At 36.4% G+C, this 25,726-nt stretch overlaps 2 protein-coding genes across 6 annotated transcripts; both read left to right on the top strand.

Moving 5' to 3' along the window:
- The first annotated feature begins 4,934 nt into the window (after nucleotides 1–4,934).
- On the top strand, nucleotides 4,935–6,819 carry LOC148868663 (peroxidase 4-like). The gene is made up of 4 exons (XM_088971510.1): nucleotides 4,935–5,243; nucleotides 5,607–5,798; nucleotides 5,904–6,069; nucleotides 6,195–6,819. Exons 1-4 carry the CDS (start codon nucleotides 5,028–5,030, stop codon nucleotides 6,584–6,586), a joined length of 966 nt encoding a protein of 321 aa, XP_088827636.1. The 5' UTR covers nucleotides 4,935–5,027; the 3' UTR covers nucleotides 6,587–6,819.
- A 2,608-nt stretch (nucleotides 6,820–9,427) lies between these two features.
- LOC148868664 (aspartate aminotransferase, mitochondrial-like) lies at nucleotides 9,428–17,502 on the top strand. Of its 5 annotated transcripts, none has more exons than XM_088974067.1 (11): nucleotides 9,428–10,347; nucleotides 10,508–10,593; nucleotides 12,016–12,222; nucleotides 12,361–12,466; nucleotides 14,389–14,493; nucleotides 14,570–14,742; nucleotides 15,410–15,569; nucleotides 15,921–16,016; nucleotides 16,213–16,307; nucleotides 16,947–17,037; nucleotides 17,140–17,502. In XM_088974067.1, the coding sequence occupies exons 1-11, from the start codon at nucleotides 10,198–10,200 to the stop codon at nucleotides 17,170–17,172; spliced, it is 1,302 nt and encodes a 433-aa protein (XP_088830193.1). In that variant the 5' UTR covers nucleotides 9,428–10,197; the 3' UTR covers nucleotides 17,173–17,502. The 5 variants fall into 5 exon arrangements, with proteins under 5 accessions (XP_088830193.1, XP_088830194.1, XP_088830192.1 ...); XM_088974068.1 differs by having other exon boundaries at nucleotides 16,955–17,037; XM_088974066.1 differs by having other exon boundaries at nucleotides 16,947–17,173.
- The last annotated feature ends 8,224 nt before the right edge of the window (nucleotides 17,503–25,726 follow it).

Consider the following 25,726-nt stretch of genomic DNA (forward strand, 5'->3'; position numbering starts at 1 on the left):
AACTTCAAACAAACAGGAATTGCATGAATATGTCCTTCAGGAATCTGTTTTTCTAAGTGCGTCCTACAGAAATCTTAACTCCCCTAAATAAGGAGAACAATTTCCATCTTTCAATCCTAAATTATATGGTTGCTTAATTTTGATCCAGTTACCTATCAATGGGACCAATTCGAAGTGGGTCCTGACTTGTAGAGCATGGGAAATGTAGGAATTTGTAGGACTCCAAACCCATTTAAGGGTCCTATGTCGATCGTATTCACAACACCTCAGATTTAGCCATAACAAACTTTGGAAGAAGATTAAACATGGAAATTCGTGATCGTGCAGACATTTTGGTCAAGCGCGGGCAGCGGATTGGATCGGGCCCAACTAAAAAATACAAAAGACTAATTAAATCTGAAGTGGCCCAAGAACAATCCACATGGCAACAAGGTGGAGGCCCAATAGGCAAGTCGTGTTCCCTTTTCCACGCCATCCTGTTGATGGAGCAAATTGCAGCCCAAAAATACAACGCAACTTGGTCCATATGCACTTTTTTGTAGGCGGACGTTGTGATTAAAAGAAAAAAACAAATGGGTTATAGTAGTAAACAATCAACTGATACAAATCCAAATTGACATGGCCACATGGGCTTCTGAATGGTTAAAGTTTTTCAGGTTCCATATCTTTCTCCAGGCGTAATGTGTACGTCTGAATAGACCTAACAAAAAGTTGACCCAATCCGTGAACCCGACCCAACCCAACCCGAAAAAATAAGGTTAGGGTCTCATTAGTTTAGCTACCCGAATGTGAAAATGACCCGATCCGACCCAACCCCCCCAAAAAAACTGTATTATGTTGGGTCATGTGTCAACCCGCTGACCCGATTGTCAAGTCTAATTGGAATTATTTATGCATTGTTAGAAGTTTCCACTCTTCAATTTTTTCTATTTAGTCTTTACTTTTTATTGTTTACTCTTTAAATTATTAAATGTTCAAGCTTTTTATTTTATATTTGAAATTTTAAGGTTAATTCTTTTAATTTTGACACTTTCATGTAATTTTTCTTTATTTTTTTTAATTTTAATTATTTTTTGGGATGACCCGAATTGTCCCATGGGTCAATCTTAACCCGAACATTTAGGGTTAGGGTCTAGCATTTGACAACGCAACCCAAAATTCAACCCAACCTGAAATCAGCCCAAAGTACCTTGACCCAACCCAATTGCCAGGTCTACGTCTGAGTCTCTAATATGGACAAGGGAGAGTGATAACACAGCCAATCCGAAGGACCCTATTTTATGAAGACTAAACACGTGTCAAATCCATAAGAGTAGTAGATTGACAATATGTTACCATTAATTAGGGGTGCAAGTCGGGCGGGTTGGGCCAAATAGATTTTCACTCAGCTACTTAAAAGTTTTTAAAATTTCAAATCATCACACTTTTTTTTTTTTTGAATGATTTGTGATTCAATTAACTTTCTAAATATAATATTGAAGTTTTCTCGATTATTCTAATAGATCCTTGCACATTTCTGATTAGATTCAATATTTAAATGGCCGGAAGGGTAGAGATTTATTTTTGATAGAGATAAATTTAAAGTTTCATTTGGTTTTTCTTAATTTATTAGAGAAAAATGGATAATCTTTATATTTTAAGATGATGAGTGACATTCATGTCAATGAAATAATATAAGAATTTAAAGAATCTTATTTGTTCTATGTCGTGAAATGATTTTTGTTATTTTAGCTAGTTTGATTTGGTTTTTCTTAATTTATTAGAGAAAAGTGGATAATCTTTATATTTTAAGATGATGGGTGACATTCATGTCAATGAAATAATACAAGAATTTAACGAAATTTATTTATTCTTTGTTGTGAAATGATTTTAGTTATTTTAGTTAGTTTCATTTGGAGAAAATGGAGGTATTTTGGGTCAATTAGGGTTTAGGAGAAAATGTGAAGAAAAGAAAATAAAAAAAAGTTCAAGTTGATATTTTAATAATTTAACACATTCTATCATCTAACTTAAAAGACAGTGGGTATTTGTCACAAAGTGGAAGTTCAGTGGGGTCTTTGTCGCAAATGAAAGTTCAGGGGGTAATTGTCATTGATCTCATAGTCTATACAAGGTGATCTTTGCTACAAATAAGTTCAGGGGGATAATTGCCACTGATCCTATAGTATAGAAGGTCTTTATAATTTATCCCAAAGAACAGTTCTAAGGACTGGTTCCCGGGTCAAATGTTTCAACCGTCCAGTTTGAATGGATGGCCCATTCTGACAAAAAAAATAAAAAGTTGAAAAAAAACAAAAACAGCCAAAAAAAATGTTTGTCAGGGTTGATGGTTCATTGACCCAAAAAGTGGCTTTATCCTAAAAATATAAAATAAAAAAAAAATAAAAATAAAAAAACAAGACAAGGAGAAAGAAGAACGAAAAAAAAAAAAAAAAAAACTTAATTGGGCGGATGCAATGAGGCAACTTTTTCGGGATGCTTTAATTACTTGTTGGGCCGTCCCTCATACCTACGTGTATCTACATTTATAAAAGTTGAGGAAAAAAATGTCAATAGAAGTGAGGTGGTGAGAAGGTTTTGAAATTCAAGGGTTTAGGCTGCTAGAAGGTTTGAATACACATGTTCTAGTCAGACTTAATTTCTAGGCCGGCCCCTGTGCATTGAGTGATTGAGTGACTGAACGCTGAAGACTGAGGGTAGAGGAGGGGATTGGAGAAAAAACCAATGAAGAGGAGATGTCCTTCATCCAGCCTAGCTATATGTATGAAAGTAGAGTATTAATGGACGAGGACCTGGCTGTGGCACCCCAATCTATTATGTATACGTGGGTGACTGCGTGCCTAACTGGTGTCTAGTTGGAAGAACTTAATAGTTAAAATAATGTGGTGAAGGGGTAGGCATATGTCACTACTGTATCAGAAGTATGTCACCCCAATTTGTTAACTTAGGTGGCTTTCAGCTTTAATTTGTTACTTTGTGGTTGATTTAATTTGCACGTTGTCACAAGTATGTCACAAAAATGTATCAGAATCAAAATGAAAATCATGGGGCCCTAGTTTGTTTATATCACCAGATCTAAAATAAATGCACGTCCCTCCAGTCATCACCAGTCATGTCATAATACAACAAGTAACAGAAAAGGAAAACGAAAACGAAAATACAAGATCGAATTGAAGCAGTGCTTCTGCTGGGACAGTCCACTCATTTTAGTCACAATCTTTCTGGTAAAAACGAAAATTTATTCATTCATTTTAGTCACAATCTGGAGAATGAATTATCATATTTTATGTAATTAAATTTAGCGAAACTGAGACTGACTGAGTCCAATGTCCAAATGGCGAGAGAAGTAATTGTCAGTGGTTTAGAAAACTTACACAGAGATGAGATTAGTTATAATTGTAATAGTTTACGTAACGGGTTAACCAAGCCCGGCCACGGAAAAAGGTCGTAGGGTATTTCCATGGGCGGCCGACGCCTAATTAATTTTTACCTTTTCAACCCGGCCACAGAAAAGTGTCCGAAATCTGAAGCCTTTCATCCCCCTCCCGCACCGCAAGGGAGCAATCGCCAACTCTACGTGCATTGACTGAAGACCAGTACTGTTCCCTGCTTTTTATTCCTTCCCAAAGTAAAGTGCCGATCTCTCTCTCTCTCTCTCTCGATATCTTTCTCAAAAGTTAAAACGCACAACTCCAGCTCAAGAATCTCTAAGCTACCAAAAAGAACGGCTGAAGAATCTCAAAAAATAGATTTATAGACTTGGTTTGGACGTTGAGGAGCAGAGACAATATTATAGTTCCTTCCTCCCCAAGTCTCTCTATTTCTCTCCCTCTCACCCTCTCTCTCTCTCTCTCTCTTCTGGCCTTCCCCGTAGGCCGTAGCACACAAAACATGGAGGAAAGTGGAAATAGGAATAATTTCATTTTTCAAATGAGATTTTACCGCAAAAGTCAAACTGTCCATTATCTAGTGTCTACGTGTCAATATACAGTTGCATCACTTACGTGAGAAGGTGGAATGTCTTTATCATCATCTAACCCGTTGTTGTAAACTCGTCGTTGTAATTGTAACACATATCGTCCTGCACCCAAATTGCCACGCTCTCTTTTATCCACTTATTTATAACCCCTGCTTTCATTGACTCCTTCTCTACCAAGAGCAGCTTGTTGTACACAGAGCTGTACATACAATCAAATATTCAGATTTCTGAGTTAGATTTTTCAGTGATGAACAAATTAACAGTTAATGGAATTTACCGAAACTGTAAGGTATGATACCTTACGGCCTTTAACCGATCAGGATTCAGAGGCCCTGGTGAATTGGTTATCAATATTTACCCTAGATCCCAACAATATTAATCATATACCACCCGAATTAATATTGTAATTAACAATAGAGATAATCGAACCTACTCCCCTAATTAAGCTTTTGAAATGTCTACCTTTACTGCTATTCTTTTAATATGCTCTTTTCAAACCTGTATATATATGGGATTAAACAAATGAGAGTTGATAATGATAGCTAGCTACATGCATTCTACATATCGTGCTAGCTAATTAATTAGTACTGCTGCTGGCCATAGACCATGGTTACCACATAAACGCGTAACATTTTCAACACACAAACGTGTTTGACACCTTCATCATCTTCATTGTTTAGTTTTATCTTAATTTCATGCATGTCGATTTGTCAATCAAGCCAAAGCCAAAAGCCAAGGGAGATTAATTCATCAGAATCATATCTCGCATGCTTTCTTTTTTGCATAAAATCTGATGAGCGTAGAAATCGACCTCCATTAGTGTAATGCAACGGTCTGGGGTGGGGAAGGGGAAGTAGGTGACCTGCCCGTTCCAAAGTCCAAACATCATATCATGTATCCACTCCACCACAACCATCACAACCCTTATATATCTATTTAAGCCCCCAAGTAACTCCCACATCTCCTCACCACACTTTCATCTTTCCTACTTCTCCATACATCAATCAAGTAGTAGTAGTAGTCGTACAACTAATCCAATCCAGTGGCAATGGCTATTAGTACGTCTTCCTTGAAGACCGTTCTCACATTATCCCTCCTCCTCTGTGTTGGGAGCTGCTCCGCTCAACTCTCGACCAACTTCTACTCCAAAACTTGTCCCAATGTCTTCACTACCGTGAAATCCGCCGTTCGGTCGGCAATATCAAAGGAAAGCCGAATGGGAGCCTCCCTCCTCCGTCTCTTCTTCCACGACTGTTTTGTCAACGTATTTCTTCTTTACTTTGCCTGCTGCTATAAACCTATACTATTATTAATCCAAGTGCAACACACCACTTGCCTAATTAACTTGATTACTGAGCCTTCTTTCATTTACCATCAACCATATATATATTATATAGTGTACTGATATAGATTTGACTATATATTCCTTTTGTCTATATTGATGACATGCATCCATGTACTGCCAACTGCCCCACATCTAAAAACCTTTGTTGTTGATTAGTAGTAATATGCTTCAACCGTATTCATATGGACAAGCTTAACACATAAATATTATTAATCCCCTGTTTGGTTTGCCTCCTTTAAATTTTAATGGCGGAATTTTGTTTAATTGTGTCATTAATTCCAGGGATGTGATGGTTCAATACTTCTTGACGACACATCTAGTTTCACGGGAGAGAAGAATGCAAATCCCAACCGGAATTCCGCCAGGGGGTTCGACGTCGTCGATGATATCAAATCCCAGGTGGAGAAGGTGTGCCCCGGTGTCGTTTCATGTGCCGATATCTTGGCAATCGCTGCTCGAGACTCCGTCGTTATTGTAAGTGGTTCATAACTGCAGTTTAGTTCATGTTAATTATTCTAGAGTACTTCTGATCTGTTAATTAATTGCTTCATCAAAATCTTATATATATGTGATATGCAGCTTGGAGGGCCTAGCTGGAACGTTAAGCTTGGACGAAGAGATTCCAAGACAGCCAGCCAGTCTGCTGCAAATAACAACATACCCCCTCCAACTTCTAACCTCAACAACCTAATCTCTAGTTTCCAGTCTAAAGGTCTCTCAACCAAGGACATGGTTGCGTTGTCTGGTACGATCTAGTTTCTAGTTTTCAGACCCCCCCCCCCCCACTCCCTATCTCTCTCTCTCTCATATATATAGATGCTGTATATATATATATTGATGTATATGTGATTTCATTATTAAAATAAACAGGTGGACACACAATTGGACAAGCAAGGTGCACCAATTTCAGGGCTCGCATATACAACGAGAGTAACATCGAGAGTTCATTTGCCAAGACAAGGCAGGGGAGGTGCCCAAGCAGTTCGGGCTCAGGAGACAATAACTTGGCGCCTCTGGATCTTCAAACTCCAACAGCTTTCGACAATAACTACTTCAAGAATCTAATCAACCAGAAGGGGCTTCTCCACTCCGATCAACAGTTGTTCAATGGTGGTTCCACGGATTCCCAAGTGAGAACATACAGCAACAACCCAAGCACTTTTAACTCCGACTTTGCTGCCGCCATGATCAAGATGGGAGACATCAGTCCTCTTACCGGCTCAAATGGAGAGATCCGGAAGAACTGTAGAAGGGTGAATTAAGAGTGGAATCTATATTTATATAGCTTCTCTGATCAAGTGATCATACATGCATCCATTTAATTTTTTGTATTTTGTACTTTGCTGTCGTTCTCCCCCCACCCTCACCACTTTTTCTTTTGGTTCTTTTTAGTTCGTTCCAAGTATTCCTAACAAAGTTCTGCCCCGAAGCATAATGTGTTTGAAATTTGATGCAGTAATATTATAATAATAAGGGTTTCTTAACTGTTTGACAATATTATTCACTCGTCCAACAACTTTTTCAATTTCAATAACGTCTTTTCCTTTGTCCTTGTCAATGGTATGATTTTATTGAAAAGATTTGGACACGTATTAATTCAGGCACCGGATTCCGATATAAGATTCGGGTATATTAATCACAAACAAAAGAAGCCCTGGTTTATTTCATCGGTTTGTGCTTTACATGTAGACTAATGCCGGCCGTTTTAAGTAATAGAATGAAGAGAGAGGGTGTATGTGACCCTTAGTTGTTAAGCAATGGGGAATATACTTGTTCCTACCGGTTGAGAACATATCTAGAATGTGGTTTAAACGTCTTGCTGAATGGTTGTTACCTGGTTGGTGGTTTGGATGTCTAACTAAATGGTGATAAATTAGAGAAGTGGCTCTAATGCCTAACTGAATGGTGACGAGTTGGAGAAATAGCTTTGATGCAACCTGCAAAGAAATAGTGTCAGTGTCCGAATTGCTTTACCTGGGGTGGGCATTCCGATGCTTAAGTTAGCGAATCAGAGATTTTAAGATAGTTAAATGTGAGAAAACTAGAGAGCTGCGAGAACTAAATTGCGCATCTGCCTGGGTCTTAGGGGTTGATGTCGTTATATAGTTGGACTGTCGTGGGTCTCGCGAAACTCTCCCAGAATCCTCGGCCCACGATGTAGGGGTCTGTTCCACTTTGGAAGAAGGATAACGTGATAATTAATAAGGCTTACCATTTCCCTCCGATTTAAACGGGATGAGGATAAGGCCTATGGTTACGCATTGTGATCCCGAAAGATTCGAAAACAAATAGCAAGCTTCTAGAGACGTAAGTCGCCAGGTCGGCGATAGAGGCTAGTCGCTAGGTCGGCAATAGAGGTAGGTCACCAAGTCAGTGATAGAAGTAGGTCGCCAGGTCGACGGCAGAAGTAGGTTTTCAGGTCAGTAGCAAAGGCAGGTCGCAAAGTCAACGGCAAAAGTAGGTTGCGAGGTCGACGATAGAGGCAAGTCGCCAACTGAGACCCTATTATAAGGAAAGTTATCGCCTAGGTGATGCTGGGATGTAGTTCAGCTGTTATGATATGCCATGTGTCATGATGTCAGTAGAGGGCCAAATCTACCTTCATCACCTACTAAACGCGTTTTATACAATATATTTAAAATTTAGAATTAGGATTTTAAGATTAGGACTTGGGGGTTCAGAGGATTTATAAGTTTTAAGGGTTTAGAGTTGAGATTTTGAGGGTTTAAATTTGAAAATCAAGTGATAATGGGACTCATATCCTCCTCCATCCAGGTAGGAACGAAGTATTGCCCAAGCAATGCTATGCTAGGTGTTTGGTCTCCAATCGGCCATGCACCAGAAAAGCACATGTAAGATCGAAGGTGTAATACAATGTGTATTTTGTTTCATGAGGGTTTATCAAAATGCCATCATATTATTGTTAAATCAGCATTAACTCATTATGTTGATTGATACATGTTGATACTTACAAAAACTGATCTTAATTTATGTACACACTTACTGTTAAGAGAATGTTTGTTTTAACACCGCCCACTTGTCATAAACGGTTTTTTTTTTTTTTTTACCTTTACCTTATCGCCTTTGTTGTTTATTCGAGAATGCTTTGGATTCCGGTAAAAAATTTTGGAGCAATTAATAGCGGGGCCTTTCGTAAATCCTTAAATCGCACAAAGTCACAAACATAAATAGGGCCGGGGTTCATGAATCATTAGCTAATAGCCCATCAAAATGGGGTCCTGTTGTTTCTTACATTTTTGGACGTAACAAAGGTACAAGGGCTTCTTGGGGAACAAGCCCAATAGCCCATCAAAATGGGGTCCTGTTGTTTCTTACATTTTTGGACGTAACAAAGGTACAAGGGCTTCTTGGGGAACAAGCCCAATAGCCCATCAAAATGGGGTCCAAAGAATGTTCCATATACCATTGTTGCTGTCCACCACTGCACAGGTCACTAGGTCAGGGGTGATTTCAAGGCCACACGGTCAATTTGCCCCCATTTGGTGAAAGCCTGAAAGGTTTGGCTTACTCAATGACTCAACAAAGACAAAGACATGCAGCTCCTGCTATTATCAAACACTTACCAAACCAGAACCAATCAATTATTGAATTGAACCGTATAAATTGAAAAAAATTCCAAAATAAACCACACAAAGAAACTATTTGCTACTTTGGGATATTTCTAGGGGTGTACTCGGGTTGTTTGGTCCGGTTGCAAGTATTTTGGCCGATCGAACAAACCTCTCGGGTTGGTGAAGGTTCGATTTCTTGGTTTGATTGGATTGGTGAAGGTTAAATTTCTTGGTTTGACTGGATCGGTCTATTATTCATGCCTACTTTCCTTTTTAAACCCAACTTTTTATGTGTTTAAAATTTAAATGTCATATAAATAGATAGTATGGCTGGTTTTGGTCAATTTATACATATTCAAACCAAAATTGACTCGATATATCGGATTAACTTATTTTGAAAAACCAAAACTAACAGGCAATTTAAAAAACCTGCCAAACTCAATTCGAGTTGGGCACAGATTGATCGGTTTAGTCGATTTTACCAAACTCATGAACAGCCCTAGATATTGCAGTTATGTGGTTGCCATCCCCAGTTCATGTAGTCTTTGTTTGGTCTTCCATTTAGCCTCACAAGTCACAGCTAAAGCCTTCATGACTTCATCTATGAACAGACTAACTATTTGTATACAGGGGTTTGCAGTTTGCACACATCAAAAACCTATCTTCCTTTTGAAACATCAGGCGTCAACGAATCATATACCCTTTTATGATGCCCATTGATTGGTTACAACTTACAAAATTTTCGGTATCATCTATTTCCTATATAAGCTTCGCATAGTTCGCTGGTAACGTCTTTCCGATATAAATTTCATATAGTTCACTGATAAAGTGACACACCCCAATGCCCCATACCTTTTGGGGGTTTTCAGAATTTACCCAAAAAAAAAACATAAAATAAATACGAATCTATTGAAGAGGCCAAAGAAATAAGAACCCAATTTTTCCTATCTTCACAAAGTTCAATTTAAACTTCAAAAACCGTGGGATATAGATGTGACTACCTAAGAGTAGTAAGTTGTTTTGGAAAACGAAATTCATCTTGAAATGTCAACAAGCAAGCATTCAGATTCATACCAAGGCCGCCCACAGGAATAGAAGCCAGGAGGCAGCACAATTCAGCTACCACCAACGTCAAAATACTCTGCCGTTGCCCTACTTGTTTCTTCGTTGATCTCCCTCCATCTTCGTGCTTCCGCGTCCCGTAGCGCCTTGTTTTGAAGCCAATATATGTATGTCCAGCAGCTGCAGCCTTCCCCATAGCCCGATACGAGATACAAAAAGCAGAGAACGCACAGAGGGGGATGATGTGGAGATATCTGGGGAGAAGACCTATGTCAACCTTGGCCACTGATTGGTGGCACAATGTCGGAATCGCTCCCAAAGATCCCATTTTGAGTATTACAGAGGCCTTCTTTGCCGACTCCAGCCCCAACAAAATCAATCTCGGAGTGGTGAGTTTGGTTAGTCTACATGCTTGCAGTTTTCATTAACGGAAGGTACCTGCTGATTTTGTCCTATTTCTTTTTGGAAAAGTGTTTATCCTGACTCATTTCCTCTACGTTTATCTATCTATTTATTTGCATTTATAGCTTACGAGGAATTTATAATTAGGGTGCTTATCGTGATGATGAAGGGAAGCTGGTTGTGCTTCAATGCGTTCGAGATGCACAGGCCAAGATCACCGGTTGCGAGTTCTTGTTAGTTTTTTTTTTTTTTTTTTTTTTTTTCCACCCATTTATCTCTCTAAAGAAATTAATGCCTTTTTCATCTCTCTTCTATTTGTTCTTTGATGTAATTACAAAATGCTTTGCTTTTGCTTTCTTTGAACTGAAATACTCCTTTTTCTCTGTTGATATCTTCCAACCTCGCTGCCAGCCCATCTCTTTGTTTATGAAAATTGTCTGCATTTAACCTTAACTGATTCGGGTTTTACATCATTGGTTTTCGTTTGATGTTCTTGTGTTTACTATTTTTATAAAAGGGTGGTCATCTATTTATTGCAAATGGTTTCTAATAGATAGCTTGCCTACTAGACTGATAATTATTAATATTTACTAGCATATTTGCATGTACTTTGCACGTGGCAGTTTTTATATATTTGTATATATAAAACTAGTTTATTTTTGTTTAATACGATGAATATATGATATTAGAGATGGGCCTAAATGTTTTCTACAAAAATTATGTTTTTAGTAATTTTTATTAATTAATTATGCTGTTGACTCATTTGACCTAGAGGGTTGAATTACTTACCCTGTACCCCACCTTTTGGACAAAAGAATAGTTTCATTTTGAGGCCAATTTTAAAACATGGGTTTTATTTTGTTAAAGGTATTGGATACAGATTTAATTGATAGAATTTTATTGGTGGGAAAATTAATACCTTAAATATAAGACTTAATGAAGTGAAAATTAATATTTCAAATTACATTTTCTACCGCCATAATTAGAGAGGGGCTAAATTCAGAAACAAGGATGTTTTAGTGAAAAAGGTTTCACAAGCTCATTCATGCTTTTGATAGTAGTGTAGATATAGATTTATATGCAACTTTACTCTATTTTACTGGAATTTCTACTTGTTTTGCATCTTATGTCTGTCTAATCTTGTAGTCTTTCAATCAAATCTATGAGAGACTGAAAGACAATGGAGGGAATCATAAAATATAAGCAAATTTGTTCATTATGAAATTGGAGCCCGACGAATGGATACAGGTTAACAGAAAGTTCTGTGCAATTTTAGGATAATATTAAAGTTATTGCATCAGTTCAGTTCAATGATTCAAAATTTGGTGGAGTAGAATAAGTTTTATTGCACCAGGTAGTCTTATCCAGGTTGAGCTTTTTGGTCGTGCCTAAAATTTGTATTACTTAGGATTATAATTCTTCAAACTGGTCTATTTGCTTTCTAGTGAAAGTGGTTTCAGTTTTATGTACGGACCTGATTTGAGGTTTCTGTGCACATATGTTGATGTAGTATTTCTCTGTGCCTTGAATTTGATTATTTGACATTAACCAAGTTATTTTGGATTTTTGAAATGGAAATCTATTGGTTCTTTTCTTGATTGCCAGAATCCCAACTCTCAAGTGCATTGAAGTTTACTTTTGAGAGATGTTTACAGGGAATCACTTTCCAGGCAAGGCAATGTGAAACTGGTTGAGGAAAGTGCAAAGCTGGCATATGGAGAGAACTCAGATGTAGTAAAAGAAGGAAGGTTTGCTGGTGTTCAAGCTCTCTCTGGCACTGGTGCATGCCGCCTGTTTGCTGAGTTCCAGAGGCGTTTTAGACCTGAATCACAGATTTACCTACCTTCTCCAACTTGGTCCAAGTAAAGCTCATTCAACACTTTTCCATTCCCTTTGTTGACTTTCATCAGGTTTTTAAGCACTCGATTAATGCATTGTTTTATATAGTTGTTTCACTGCTGTGTTTTGATGATCCTCTCACATGCATTGATACTTGATAGCCACCATAACATTTGGAGAGATGCCCAAGTTCCATCGAGAACCTACCACTATTATGATCCTGAATCTAAGGGACTGCACTTTGGCGCACTCATGGATGATGTGAAGGTATGCCTATCTGATAGGATTGTCATCCACAGCTTTATAGGTAGTGTTTGGTAATATGGAGTGGCATAAGATTTCATGCTTCCTTATTCATGTGATGTGGCTGTTACAGGGATATAAATTGTTTAATTAATGTGACACATATATGGTATATACTTGTTGCTGCCATGCTTTAGCAGCCTAATTTAGAAACTAGAGTAGGAATCCAACATTAGGAGGTTAGAGCAATGGGTCCCTTTAATTAGTTTGAAGAAAACAATAAAAGAAGACAAATATTAATGGCAGCATTTTTAAGATACAAATCTTTGGAATCGATATAAGGACATTATGTTTGTGAGGGAAGAAAGATGAGAGGAAATAGTAACTCAGTCAAGCTATGAAATCACTGGTTTTCCCCAGTAATAGGAGAAAAATATGAAATTTTGGCTCCATTTAGCTGCATGTGGAGTGAAGGGAAATGAATGATTTCTTGAAAACTGTTATTTTATGGCATCTTGTTGCATGTAATATGGCTGTGGAAAACAAACAATTTTTCCAAAAAATGAATACCATTTGCAGGAAAGTAAATCCTTTTCTGAATAGAGATTGGCCCTCTCAATTCAAAGTGGGCATCATGTGGATATCAATAAGAAAACATGGTTTGGGAGGATTCTTTGTTGGATCTATAATATGTGAGTTTGTGACTTATAAACCTCAAATTCTTAACATAAAATTGTTAATTGCTTACATATACTGTATACCAAAAAAATTGTTAATTGCTTACTTTTGTTTGTATTGATTTATCCTTGTATTTTTATTTATTATTTTTTTGTGTTCCAAAAATTGTTTTATTATCATATTACAATAAAAAGGTGTATTTACTAATATAAAAGTTAAGTTGTATCACTGAGTCCCCAAATCCTATTTTGTGAGTCTTGTAAAGTCGAACACCTTTTATCTGTTCCAAAACCTATAGCTGTTTCCATGCGACATAGCTGATGGAGCTTAGAGAAAGTGGGTTGCCTCAACAGCTGCTTAAGTCTCTGAATGGAGGCATAAAGCTCCACAAAAACTAAGGTGCTAAGAGTTCTTAGCTTGACAATCAGCATGTTATGACACTAAATATATCTTTGTTTTATGGGCAGTTGTTCAGCTAGTGAGGTGCTATGTTTCCTGGATATGGCTGGATACAGTATTGGATATGACATTTACACTAAAAACTAAAGTATCCAACATGATATGACACCCTTGTACAAATATCTGGGTATCATAGATGAGGTGTTAAACAAGGCCCATCAGTTGCCAGTTGAAATCTACTTCCAAATCCCCTCTTTGGTGTCATTTAAGGACTGTTGAGAATTTTCAGAAGGGTTCCCTCTAAACCAAGAATAAATCTCTAGTTAAGAAGTAAAAGAGAGATAATCTAATGACACTGTTCACCTAATAAGAAGTCTTTTCTTTTTCCTTTCCATTCACTTAACAGATATTTGGGATCAGCCAGTAACTCCCACCATAGTAAAGGTATTTATTCAAAAGCCACCTGTTTTTATGCATCATATTGAAGCAAATGGTAAGGGGAGCTATTGCTTAGTGTAATGGTAAAATCTCAGGCTGACAAGCAAGAGAATGCAGGTTTGAGTCTGAGAGTGGCCACTTTGTGCAAAAAAGTGTCAAGGATTAGGTTTTTATCGAGTCTACCCCTCCCAATATCCCAGATAGCTGGGACCAATATTGCATAATAGCCTTCTATATTAAAGCCAATAGTAAGGAAGAACATCAAATAGAAACAGATGGGTGAGAAAGCATGAAACTTCATGCATAAATTGTATTGTTGGCTACTACTTTGGAAAATTGTGGATTACATTATATATAAACCAATTCTCTTGATTTTCCATTCTCTTTGAGCACCTACTAACTCTTTTCTTACTATTTGGTTGTTTGTTTAGAATGCACCAGATCGTTCTTTTTTCCTGCTGCATCCGTGTGCACATAATCCAACTGGTGTTGACCCTACGGACGAACAATGGAGAGAAATCTCCCATCAATTCAAAGTAAAATCATCACAAATCATCTAAAACTCTTTTACACCGTCATAAAGTATATAATTTTAACATTGATAATATTCAGGTGAAGAATCACTTTCCCTTCTTTGACATGGCTTATCAAGGTTTCGCTAGTGGAAATCTTAGTAAAGATGCTCAGGCAATCAGAATTTTTGTAGAGGATGGACATTTAATTGGCTGTGTTCAGTCATTTTCTAAGAACATGGGTCTATATGGACAACGAGTGGGATGTTTAAGGTTTGTGATTCCTCAAAATTGTTCATTATTTGCCTTTAATTAGTATGACTAAATTCATGAAATGTCAGCCATTAAATGCCATTAAAAAAATGCTATTCTTTTTTATGTTCCCCAATAAAAAATTTAGTACAGGGAAAAAGGGATATTGATACATAAAATTGGTGGAAAACTAACTTCCATCTCCCCCTCGAGAAAAAAAAAAGCCCTGAAAAAGAGGATTTGCACCTTGTGATCAGGAGGCTTACACCTCTTGCATTTTGAACTACGCCTCATGCCTTTAGGTAGTAGAGTGCTTCACATCATGCCTTCACATTTTATAACTTTGGTGACTATTAATATATTGCCTTAAAATTCAATGCCAAAACTCTGCCAAATTATTGATTATAAGACTTGCAAGCTTCTAATCCCATCAGCATTTTTTGGATGATCAGAAAATACGAATAGGATGTTCAAAATAAATCCTTGAGTTGATTGGATTTTTTTTCTTTCCTTATATCCCATGAATTGATTGACTGCAATGGGAAAAAGTGTATTAAATTGAGGAGAATGGGAGAAAGCACCATTAGATGCTATTGGGCCCCCACTGACCATGTTTTTTCTTTTTTATTGTACTTTCCTGCTCAATTATTTAAGGGCTTTCATTGTATCTTTTCCTGTAATATTTTAGTGTCCTTTGTATGAATACTAAACAAGCAATAGCAGTCAAAAGCCAACTTCAGCACATTGCCAGAGCCATGTACAGCAACCCACCTGTTCACGGTGCACTTCTTGTCTCCACCATCTTGTGTGATCCACATTTGAGGAATCTTTGGGTGGAAGAGTTGAAGGTAAAAGTTGTTTTCACTGTTTATTAGCCTTTTTGGGTGGACCCTAAATGCAATTTTTCTATTTATGGTTGTCTACTGAATTGCATTTTGGAATTATATGTTCCCTTTAGCACAATAGCACCTGCAAAACCACTAAACGGGGGTTGCAGAATTCTAGAAAAGTGTTATTTATTTTGTTTTTATAGCTGTTCTTCACTTCTGTCAACGTTCTAGAAAAGTGTTATTTATTTTGTTATTATAGCCGTTCTTCACTTCTGTCAACATACTGGAAAACTGTTATTCTTTCAGTTGTTTTTCCTGTCCAAATGTGATCTAAAGGATCTAAGAGTGACAATTTCCATTTTGTCAAAGGTCATGGTGAACCGAACAACCAAAATGCGAGTTACTTTACAAAAAAATCTTGAAGAATTAGGATCTCCTCTGAATTGGGATCACATAACTAACCAGGTCAGTGGCCCACTTGAGGAGTTCTGGATAAACTCAACTTCAAAATTTCTTTCAATTTCATGGATTAAAAATTTAAAAGAAAAAGAACAAAGAATAGAGAATGAAATATATAGGAAAAAAGTTTCTCTTTCTCTTAATGTAGAATCTGTTTAGTTGTGCCCTGCCTAGCATGACCTGTAATCTCACCAAACTGCAGATTGGGATGTTCTGCTATAGTGGTTTAACTCCTGAACAAGTTGATCAGCTTAGAAACAAGTTCCATATTTATATGACACATGATGGCCGTATCAGGTGACCTTTCGTCGTCTTTAACAAGTATAATGTTCTGTCATGGATCTTTGTGTATTAACTCGTTTTTGACCTATGCATTGGAGTTGGCATGGGAATGCTTTTAGATTTATGACATGTAATTCCATGCTTGCCCAGTTATTAAAAAAGGTGGAAAAGAATGAAAGGAAGGAGAACAAAACATGCTTTCCCGTCTCATCTAAATGTGTGAAGCACCACTTAGATCAGAGAGATGTCTCATATGTTCCATATCCCAGACAATCATTGAATAATCTTGAACATGTAGCTTGATGTTTGTATTGTCAACTTCGTTTGCTCTTGTTGGCTCAAATTAGACCACTCAATGAGAGAAAAAGTTGATTTTCTCTTTGACTAGTTATAGATTTAGTGAACTGCTTATTCAGACATCTTATACCACTAATTTGAGCTTGAAATATACATAATTTATTTTCTCAAGGAGACTGAGATGGGGCTCCACACAGAATTGACAACGAAAGACTGCATGAATGTTATTTTATTTTATCCACATGATTAAATTACCAGATTTAGGCTGAGATAAGTTTTTTTGGTAAATAATTCATTTATTAATGATTAATTGGAAGGCCAAGTAAAGTTGATTTCTTACTCATTCTACACCACAAGCGTTGCAGCATGGCAGGTATTACTACAGGAAATGTGGCTTACTTGGCGAATGCAATCCATGAAGTCACTAAATCTGCTGAAGGGTACTAAGGTATCCCATTCACATTGTATATCAAAATTGGGAAAACAATCCCCTAATACATAATTCAAATGTATATTCTTTGTTACAACTACAATTACAAGTTTGTTGCAGATGAAGGGAAATTGCTTTTTGTTTTTCCTGTGAATTGCTGGAATGTTCAAGTGGCGAAGAATTCTGTGCATGGATTGAGTTCTAGCTTTCTAGCACATGGCATTCCACATTTTTCAAGACCGAGTAGGAATTTCTCTGAAGTCAGAGCTGTGTGTGGAATTAGGATTCAGGATTTGTTATATATGTTGAATTGGTTCTTTAGTAACGGAGACCCTATCTGCTGTGGAAGGGCTAGAGATTGTGGCTAAATTGGTTGGTTAATTATAAGTGGATCCATGAGATTTCCTGTTGGGGGTTGGAGCCATTCTCCTATGTGAAATACTGATTAACATAAAAAGATCGGGTCTTGATGCCTTGTTTCTCTGTCTCAATTTCATTAACGGTTAAAATATTATTGGATTGAGCCTGGGTTAGCTCTCATGAAAAGGAGCTAATGTAATTAGACCCAGTTTGAACTAATCGACATCATTAATTTTTATGGTTAGTAACAGTTTGAACTGGGCTTCCTCGGATTTGGTCTTATCTTGGGCTACTGAGGCCTGAGGCCAGTTAGTAAACTGCATTCCTCAAGGAAAATTATCTTGTTCGTTCTTATGAGAGGAGTATGGTCTTGTAGTAGCTTTGAGCATTGAACTTGGTTCCCGCTCGCGACCAAAAATGTTTTCAATGTTCCTCATAAAAAACTCGAAGCTACTCTAGTGTGACTTATGGGACCTATGCTGCAGAGAAAACCGTCAACCTGCCTCTTTGATTTTTACAGAATTAGAAGCTATTATGTGATCTGCCTAACAGAAACAAAGTGCATGCCTTTTATCAAACAACTAGACAGCTTACTATCGAATTCTGCAAATTCCAATTATCCTGTGGATCCTATATGGCAAATTAATTTCAAGGTATACTCCAAACAGAGAACTGGGTTGAACATTTGGCAGCTCTGGATCTGGTTTGGTATCATTCTTCCTTGTATTTAACTTCAACTTACCAAGTAGGAGCGCGTGGCAGGTGGAAGATTGTACAACTCTAAATATCTTTTGGGGCATACATACGTCGTATGCACTATAATATAGGCTACAAAGAATCTAATAATAATAAATGAATTTGAGTTGTTTTACTCATTTCTCTTGTCGGTGAAGAGGAAAATGATTTGGATTTTAAACTCAGAAAATCATGGGGGAAGAGGCCGGAAGCAGGTCCCTTGTAGAATGTCGGCAATCTTGCTAACCAATAAAGTAGTTGATGAGGAGAGGACCAGATCAATGTGGGATCCTTGAAAAAGATAAATTCACTATTTTTGTTTCGTGTTGTAACGTCTATTCTTTGGTCTCATTGATATATCATAAACATGAAATAAAAATAAATAAATAAATCGGGAGGAAGAAGGGGGGGGGGGGGGGAATTGGGGAAATACTAGTATAGTAAGAATAGTCAGATAGATTAATGGTACGAGTGCAATTTTTCCGGGTTAGAATTAGAATTTTGTCAAAATTTCAATAGGCCCAACCCGAAAGAGTGTAAACTGTAAACTCGGGCCAACCCAATTTGCACCCCTAATTAATGGAATTAGAATAAGGACCTGAACCTGAAGTCCTTAATTGAAAAATCATCATCTCTGTTTCTATTCCCTCTTTTGTCATTCCAAGTTGGTCATGTGATGCGACCAAGGCCCACGGCCAAGGTTGGTTTTAGGTAATCTGGTCAAGACTCAACACTGCATTCCGCATTGGAGTGGTTGGTTCTGGTTGCACGGGCGTGGTCTGTAATCAGGACATGCGCAACTTGCGGAACTTCATTATATTATGGACTGGACTGGACTGGAGGGCCATCACAATTGATTTGCCTCTAAGTTACCAGAGCTGAGCAGAGAGCATGGGGCCACTTAGAAATAACCCAAAAATAATGCTTAAATTGGACTTATTGGATCGGTATGGCTCAACTACAAATGTCAATATAACTTCTTTTGTTTCAATCTTGCTTAACAATAAAACTCCTACATCGCATTCGCATGATGGGTGCTCACTAGTTATATATATACTATAAAAATAAAAATGATAATGTAATTCTTAAGGAAAGGAAAGGGTTTCTACTTTCTAGTTCATGCTATAATCTACCTCGTCCCAAGTGCTCTAGCTGAGCTGCTCCCAGCCTTGAATTCTCCTTTATTAATTATGTATTTATGTTTAGACCCTTAGACATGGCACATGCATGTCGACAGTTTTGTGTGTACATTAATCAATATCACTCACTATCTACCTAGTACTCGTTGCTCCTTGTGTCCCAATCCCATTCCCCCATGATCCTATCCCTACACTACACTACACTTACAGAGAATCCTCCAAAGTTCAAAGTTGATGCATGTCTAAATTTCAGGAGGTGTTGGAAGTTGGCAGATGAACCTATATATGGTGATGTATATGTGAATGTGACGGGGCTGGTTGCTAGCTAGCTTCTGTTGTTACTTTCTCACAGAACCATTCAATCTAAAAGGTTAAGTTGTTAAATAAGGTCCTTGAATAAGTTTTATTCTTTAACATGCCCTTTCACACGAGAGTCCATTGGGTTTAAAGTATGAATAATACAGGCCTACTAAAACTTAATTAATTATAATGAGTCGAACACTATTGGTCAAACAATAATGACTCTAATACCATTTCAAAAAATCATTCAACCTAAAAACTTAAATGATTAAATGAGATTCTTGAATAAGTTCTATTCTCTAACATACTTGCTAGACGTCAAAACGAACCTCTCTGGCCGTCTGGCTGACTGGTTCTTAGATATCTAAAGCTGACTCTCCCTCCACACCTATGCAACGTGTGTGGATGGATCCTCTAATTGTCTAAATATTTCAAAGTTCAAACCTAATTATTTTCATAATTCATCTAAGTACTAAAACATATATATAATTTATATTTATATACTGACCGTAATTCGTTGTGTGACGTGAATATCTCATCATCAAAACTCCCCCCGCCCATGACAATTCTTTTGTTACTTCCGTAGTTCGCGTAGCAAATCTGTCATCTCTTTCGGGCATTAATATAGTGTAGAGATAAAATCATGGTTTTTAAAATTGGATCGGACAAGACGGTCGGACAGAAAAACCGGGAACTGGTTATCTTTTCATTTTTCTCAAAACCGTTGATTTTAGTCAACGAACTGCTGAACCCATCGGTTAATCATTTGAACCATTTGAACATTTTTTTTTTATTTTCTATCAAAACAAGCCGAGCATTCAGTTCGAATGATCAAACCATACGACCTGATAACCAGACCCCTGATTGGTCAAACCATATATATATATATATAAGCTCAGGAAATAAACTGTTCATCTTCATTAGCATCATTTTTTTCAGGAACATAGTTGGGGGACGTTGGATATTATATTAATTGCCAAATATATAAGGAGCTAGTTAGCTAAGGTTTAGTAAAAAGGCTATATAATAGTTTTCTTTTTTTTTTTCTCTCTTTTCCATTGCCAATCCAATATTCGGTTCACCTCATTGATCTGGTTGATCAATAATAAATAGACAGACCCGAATGGCAGTTGTTGAAAAACATTTGATTGAACAGATTCAAGAACTTAAAACTTGTTCTTTATATTACTTCAGTAGGAAAAGAGTATAAATACAAATATATATAATAATGGGGTGTTTACTGTTCAATCCACCCCAAAAATCCTAGCTCCACTATACAGTTGGGGATATGTGTCAACTTGGAATTGATGCCAATTCACGGGCAGATATAGGTGTTATAGGTGAAGATATTTATAAGTTTGAATTGTTGTAGGTCTGCAGTTAAAATCAGATTTTTGATGTAGAGTACAGTCTAAAAATCCCTATAATATTATAAATACGTACAAAATAATATAAAATACAAGGTTTTACACTCTATATTTGTATTTGTACTTCTTCCCAAATATTTACACTATACATATTTGTATTGTATTTGTATTCCTTCCGAATTTCTGAACCTTAGGCTCAGTTTGGAAGGAGTGCAAATATAAATATGTACAGTGCAAAATCTTGTATTTTGAATTATTTTGTATGCATTTGCATCATGTTTGTATTTGTACTCTTTCCAAACTAATCTTTAAAACCAAACCAGAAACTCGAGGTGTGGCACATATTGGATGGATCTGGCCCGTTAATTGCATGCCATATAAGTTAGCTAATTTTTAAACAATGGGGAATCTAACTGATGTCACTTAAACTAAAAAATTAAAAAAAAAAAAGTGATTTGGTCCTAAGGCTTAATTTGGAAGCAGTACAAATACAAATATGTACAACATAAATACATACAGAATAATACAAAATATAAGATTTTACACTACATATTTGTATTTATACTCCTTCCAAACTGAGCCTAAATAACTATAATTTGGATCATCCAATGTTATTTAAGTTTTGTGACCCTTACATATATATTTTTATTACACTCTACTTCTTTATCGAATTTAATTCTGTCAAAGTGGAATTATATTACACAAGTCAATGAGAGTGTAATAAATTTTAAGCGGGATGTATGGCGAGTGATAGAACAAAAAGATAACAAAAGTAATAAATTTTCAATGAGAGTTTGTGTGATATTGACATCTTCTCATGCATATAACTGCACCACTTTTAAATGACAGTCTATATGTTAAAACTGAGATTGAATGGGGGGGGGGGGGGGGGGGGGGGGGGTCGCCATTGGAAAATGGCGACTATATTTGCAGAGTTGGTTGTCTACTCCTGCAGGCAGCTCTTATGAATCTTGTTTGGGCTTTTAAAAGGGAGACATAATTTTCTTCCAGACTCCAACTGTATGACAACTTTTCTATGAGCTTTTCGAAAAAAAGAAGGTTAATTAACTAAGCTGTTTGACAGATGGCATTGAAGTCTAAAAATGTTAAAACCCCATTCTTCTATGTAATTTAAATATAATTTAAATTAATTTGAAGATTGGTTTTAATTTAAATATAATTTAAATTAATTTGAAGGTTGGTTTTAATTTAAATATAATTAATTACTAGACATTTCCAATAATAGTTTTAAAAAATAAAATAATTTATCCCTATTTCTTTGTGAATTTCTTTTCCCAAAGGTAGAGACATACATTTTTCTTTCTTCCCCCTATGTACTCTACTACTTCCGGAGGGTCCCTATATATCTTGATCAGAGCTTTTATTTAAGAAGGAAAGAAATTAATCAACTTAAAGCAGTCCCTATTTAATTGGGGTAAAGATGCAATTAAAGTTCCCATTAATTAATTACATTTTATTTAAATTTAAATTTTGACATACAAATTTATTAAATAGAAGTGTGGAATCTTTGGTGACGCTTTCTTTGAGAATGAATCGAATTAATTATACAAAATAAGCTAATATAAAATATTGCATCCTTGTTGACATCCATCCATACATAATATTTAGTTGTCAGCCCTGTATAAAAATTCTAATGCAGTCAAAACATTTATTATTCTTCAAATTTCGAAAATCATGAGTTTTAGGCTAATTAATTAAATGCAACATTATGGGCTTCAACTTCATTCCCTAGAAGCGCAGAATACATAAATTAGAGTGAGAGGCAATTATGCTAATTTTACTATTAACTAATGCACGTAGCATCCATCTATTTATCTGGAAAGGTTGATCTAGAATAACATTATTAATATTTACAGAAATAAATGAATCATGTGGAACTCAGGTGCAATTAATTGATGAGAAAATTCGTGATCAATGGTTGAGATGCATGGGTGGACGCTACGTTCATTACTTATTCTTAGCATTCGTATCCTCTTAATCTCTTATGAAGATATTATTCTCTAATCAAGCTTGCTAAGTGGATTTCTCATTGATCTCTTATTGTCTTGAACAAAAGAACAAGTCTATGAAATATGAAATGTTCCTTACTGAATTTCAGTCAGGCTCTCTTGACTGTTGAGAGAGATAGAGAGAAAGAACTTAAGTTTTCATGCACAGACATGGGTCAATAAGTCCCGCATTTTATGCATTTGGATTAAGGTTTTGGGATTCTTTCTTTTTCCCTTTGAACAATATGAGACCTTCTTTTCAAACTTAGTTAATTGGCTCACCTTGATGACTTAATTAGTATAGAAATACTAATTAAGATAGCCCAATATACTGACAGTGATGACTTCCTCCTGCAGGGAAAATATGATGTTGGCGTGTCCCATCACCTGAGGCCTCTAGCAGCAACGTAACCCTCTCCATTTTCCTAGCACGAAGACTTCCATGTAAAAAGCTATACATACAAGAACAAGAGAGGTGCCCTAGTCGCTTTTGCTTAATTGCTTTTGTTTTTGTCATTGTCATGACATGATCATATATATATATAACAAGGCTAGCTCAACCCTACAATATTTGTACAGCATTCAACCATGATTCGATCCAAAGTCTAAACCTAGTAGCTGCTAGCTACTATATATTTACTTTTTCATGTATATTTGGTAAGATTGATAACTGAATCTCAACAATCAAGTCTTGCCATACTTCAAGCCCCTAGAATTTCCCCATACTACATGCTAACTTATGTGTGGTGCAAGATTTCCTGTATACGGTACTCACTGTAGCTAGAATTCAATTAAACTAACCCCATAGATCCACATAATTAATTAAGTTGCCGCCGTGACAATATAATAAAATAAGTCTCTCTTTGGCAAGCTCATCAACCAATTTCAATAAGTGTCATCTTTGTCCACATACAACGGCATCTGAGAAAAGATTCCCAGAGTTTTCACAAAATAAACAATTAATTAATTAAAATAAGAAGTCTTGGAACTCATCTGTTCACATGCCATGTCAATCTCCATCTAAACTTGAATTAAATGGAGCTCATTTTAAGTGAGACAAGCAGAGCAGAGCAGACATAGAAAATTCTGCTTAGTTGTCCAAACGTAATGAACTCAACCATATTTACACTGTGAATTGAACTCTCTTTGTTTTATATATATTTTAATGACTTCCCTGCTTTTATAAACAGTTACCAAACTGGCTTCTTACATAAAGGAGACCAAAAACAAATTCTTGGATGGAAGAAGAAGCAACAATTGGAGTTCTTTTAAGGGCTTCTTTAATAAATAAAAATTAACGTAATGGGGAGTTGAGATAAGACAAGCTAAGATGCCACCCTTGGAAGCAACCACGACGGCAGACCAAATTCTATCACATCCCCTATTGGTTCCACATAGACATATTGTCATATAAGTATGTATATATAAATAATAAATGCAAATGGGGTCGCAGTCGCAGAAGTATAATAAAAACAACAAGGAAGATGGGAGATAGCGAAGGGAATACAATTCCCTATGATTTTCTTCTTTATATAATTGAGGGGTTTTCTCTTTCCTCCCTCCCACTCAGGTTGAACTCCACACGCTAAGGAAACCCATCATTTATATATTTATATATATAATAGAACTAGCTGGCAACAGGCTCATTGACCACTCAACTATACATGTATCTATCTCTCTCTAAGTCTCTTCTCTCTAACCTCTAACATCTACACAGATGCATGACATATATAGATATATATATATATATATATACTCTTTGATATTTTTTTTCTATAGGAAAATGATACAAGATTACCACCTAGCTAGAGGGGCCACACAGACTCTAGAAGAAGCCAAATGGATATGAGTTACGTTGTTCGCATTTTACAAAAATAAAGAAAGAAAATCTCTCAATGCTCCCGAAGGCAGAGCCACGTCCATTACTGTCCTGCGGGCAGATATTGTTCCTTTCATGGGGCCGACTCAATTATCCGTGGATTTAGAATAACACACAGCGATAATGACATGCTTCTTAGGGTCCTCGGTTGACATTATGATACTTCAGATATTTGTATCATGAAGTATTCTGCAAGTAATTAATATTTATATGATGATGAAGTATGAAGTAATTCATTATTGATTAAATTAAAGAGCTAAAAAGACATCCTAATTTAATAGCCAATAGCTCAGGGTGTGGCCTCAAATTAGAAATTCAACCCCAACTCTGAAGGTATTACCTCTTCAAGAATTCAAACATCATGCAAATATAAGAGAGAGAGAGAGATTTCTGAAGTTTCTCTTGTACATTAATTTCTACTCTAAATAAAATAAAATTTCTAACAGGTAAATCAACCAAATTATTGAATATCTGAAGATGCATGTGGGTTTTCACTTTTCAATACTTCAAAATTATATTCAAGACTAGTTTTACTGCTCTAATGGATTTAAGCCAACTGGATTTCCCTTTAGCTTAACTAACAAACTAGAGAAATAAATTAAATTAAATAAATAAAAACCGGCAAAGAAAGCACTCAGATCTCATTGAAAAAAGAGTAGATAGAGACTGTAGAGTAAATAGTACTTAATAAATAAACCCTAAAACTGGAGAGATAGAACACTGTAACATGGGATTACATGTGACCACCGACTTTCTTACCAGGAAACAGAGAAAAACGATGACCAGCTGCTAGTTAGTTTCAGTAATTCGTAACAGGGGTAGTAAGATAATCCTACAGAAAGTCACTTTGTTGTAGTCTTTCTCCCACTAAAATCAGAATTTCAGAAGGTTCCAACATCTAACATTTCACGGGGAGAA

Source organism: Nelumbo lutea, chromosome 2, assembly GCF_056320005.1.
Source record: "Nelumbo lutea isolate HS-2025 chromosome 2, American lotus-T2T, whole genome shotgun sequence".
Lineage (NCBI taxonomy): Eukaryota > Viridiplantae > Streptophyta > Magnoliopsida > Proteales > Nelumbonaceae > Nelumbo > Nelumbo lutea.

Bases quoted from the DNA above. Each gene is read 5' to 3' on its own strand.
- LOC148868663 (XM_088971510.1), top strand. From the start codon at position 5,028: ATGGCTATTAGTACGTCTTCCTTGAAGACCGTTCTCACATTATCCCTC. The intron at 5,799-5,903 runs GTAAGTGGTTCA...TGTGATATGCAG, and splicing joins CTCGAGACTCCGTCGTTATT to CTTGGAGGGCCTAGCTGGAA. The intron at 6,070-6,194 runs GTACGATCTAGT...TAAAATAAACAG, and splicing joins GGACATGGTTGCGTTGTCTG to GTGGACACACAATTGGACAA.
- LOC148868664 (XM_088974066.1), top strand. From the start codon at position 10,198: ATGATGTGGAGATATCTGGGGAGAAGACCTATGTCAACCTTGGCCACT. The intron at 14,494-14,569 runs GTAAAATCATCA...GATAATATTCAG, and splicing joins AAATCTCCCATCAATTCAAA to GTGAAGAATCACTTTCCCTT. The intron at 16,308-16,946 runs GTGACCTTTCGT...CTACACCACAAG, and splicing joins ACACATGATGGCCGTATCAG to CGTTGCAGCATGGCAGGTAT.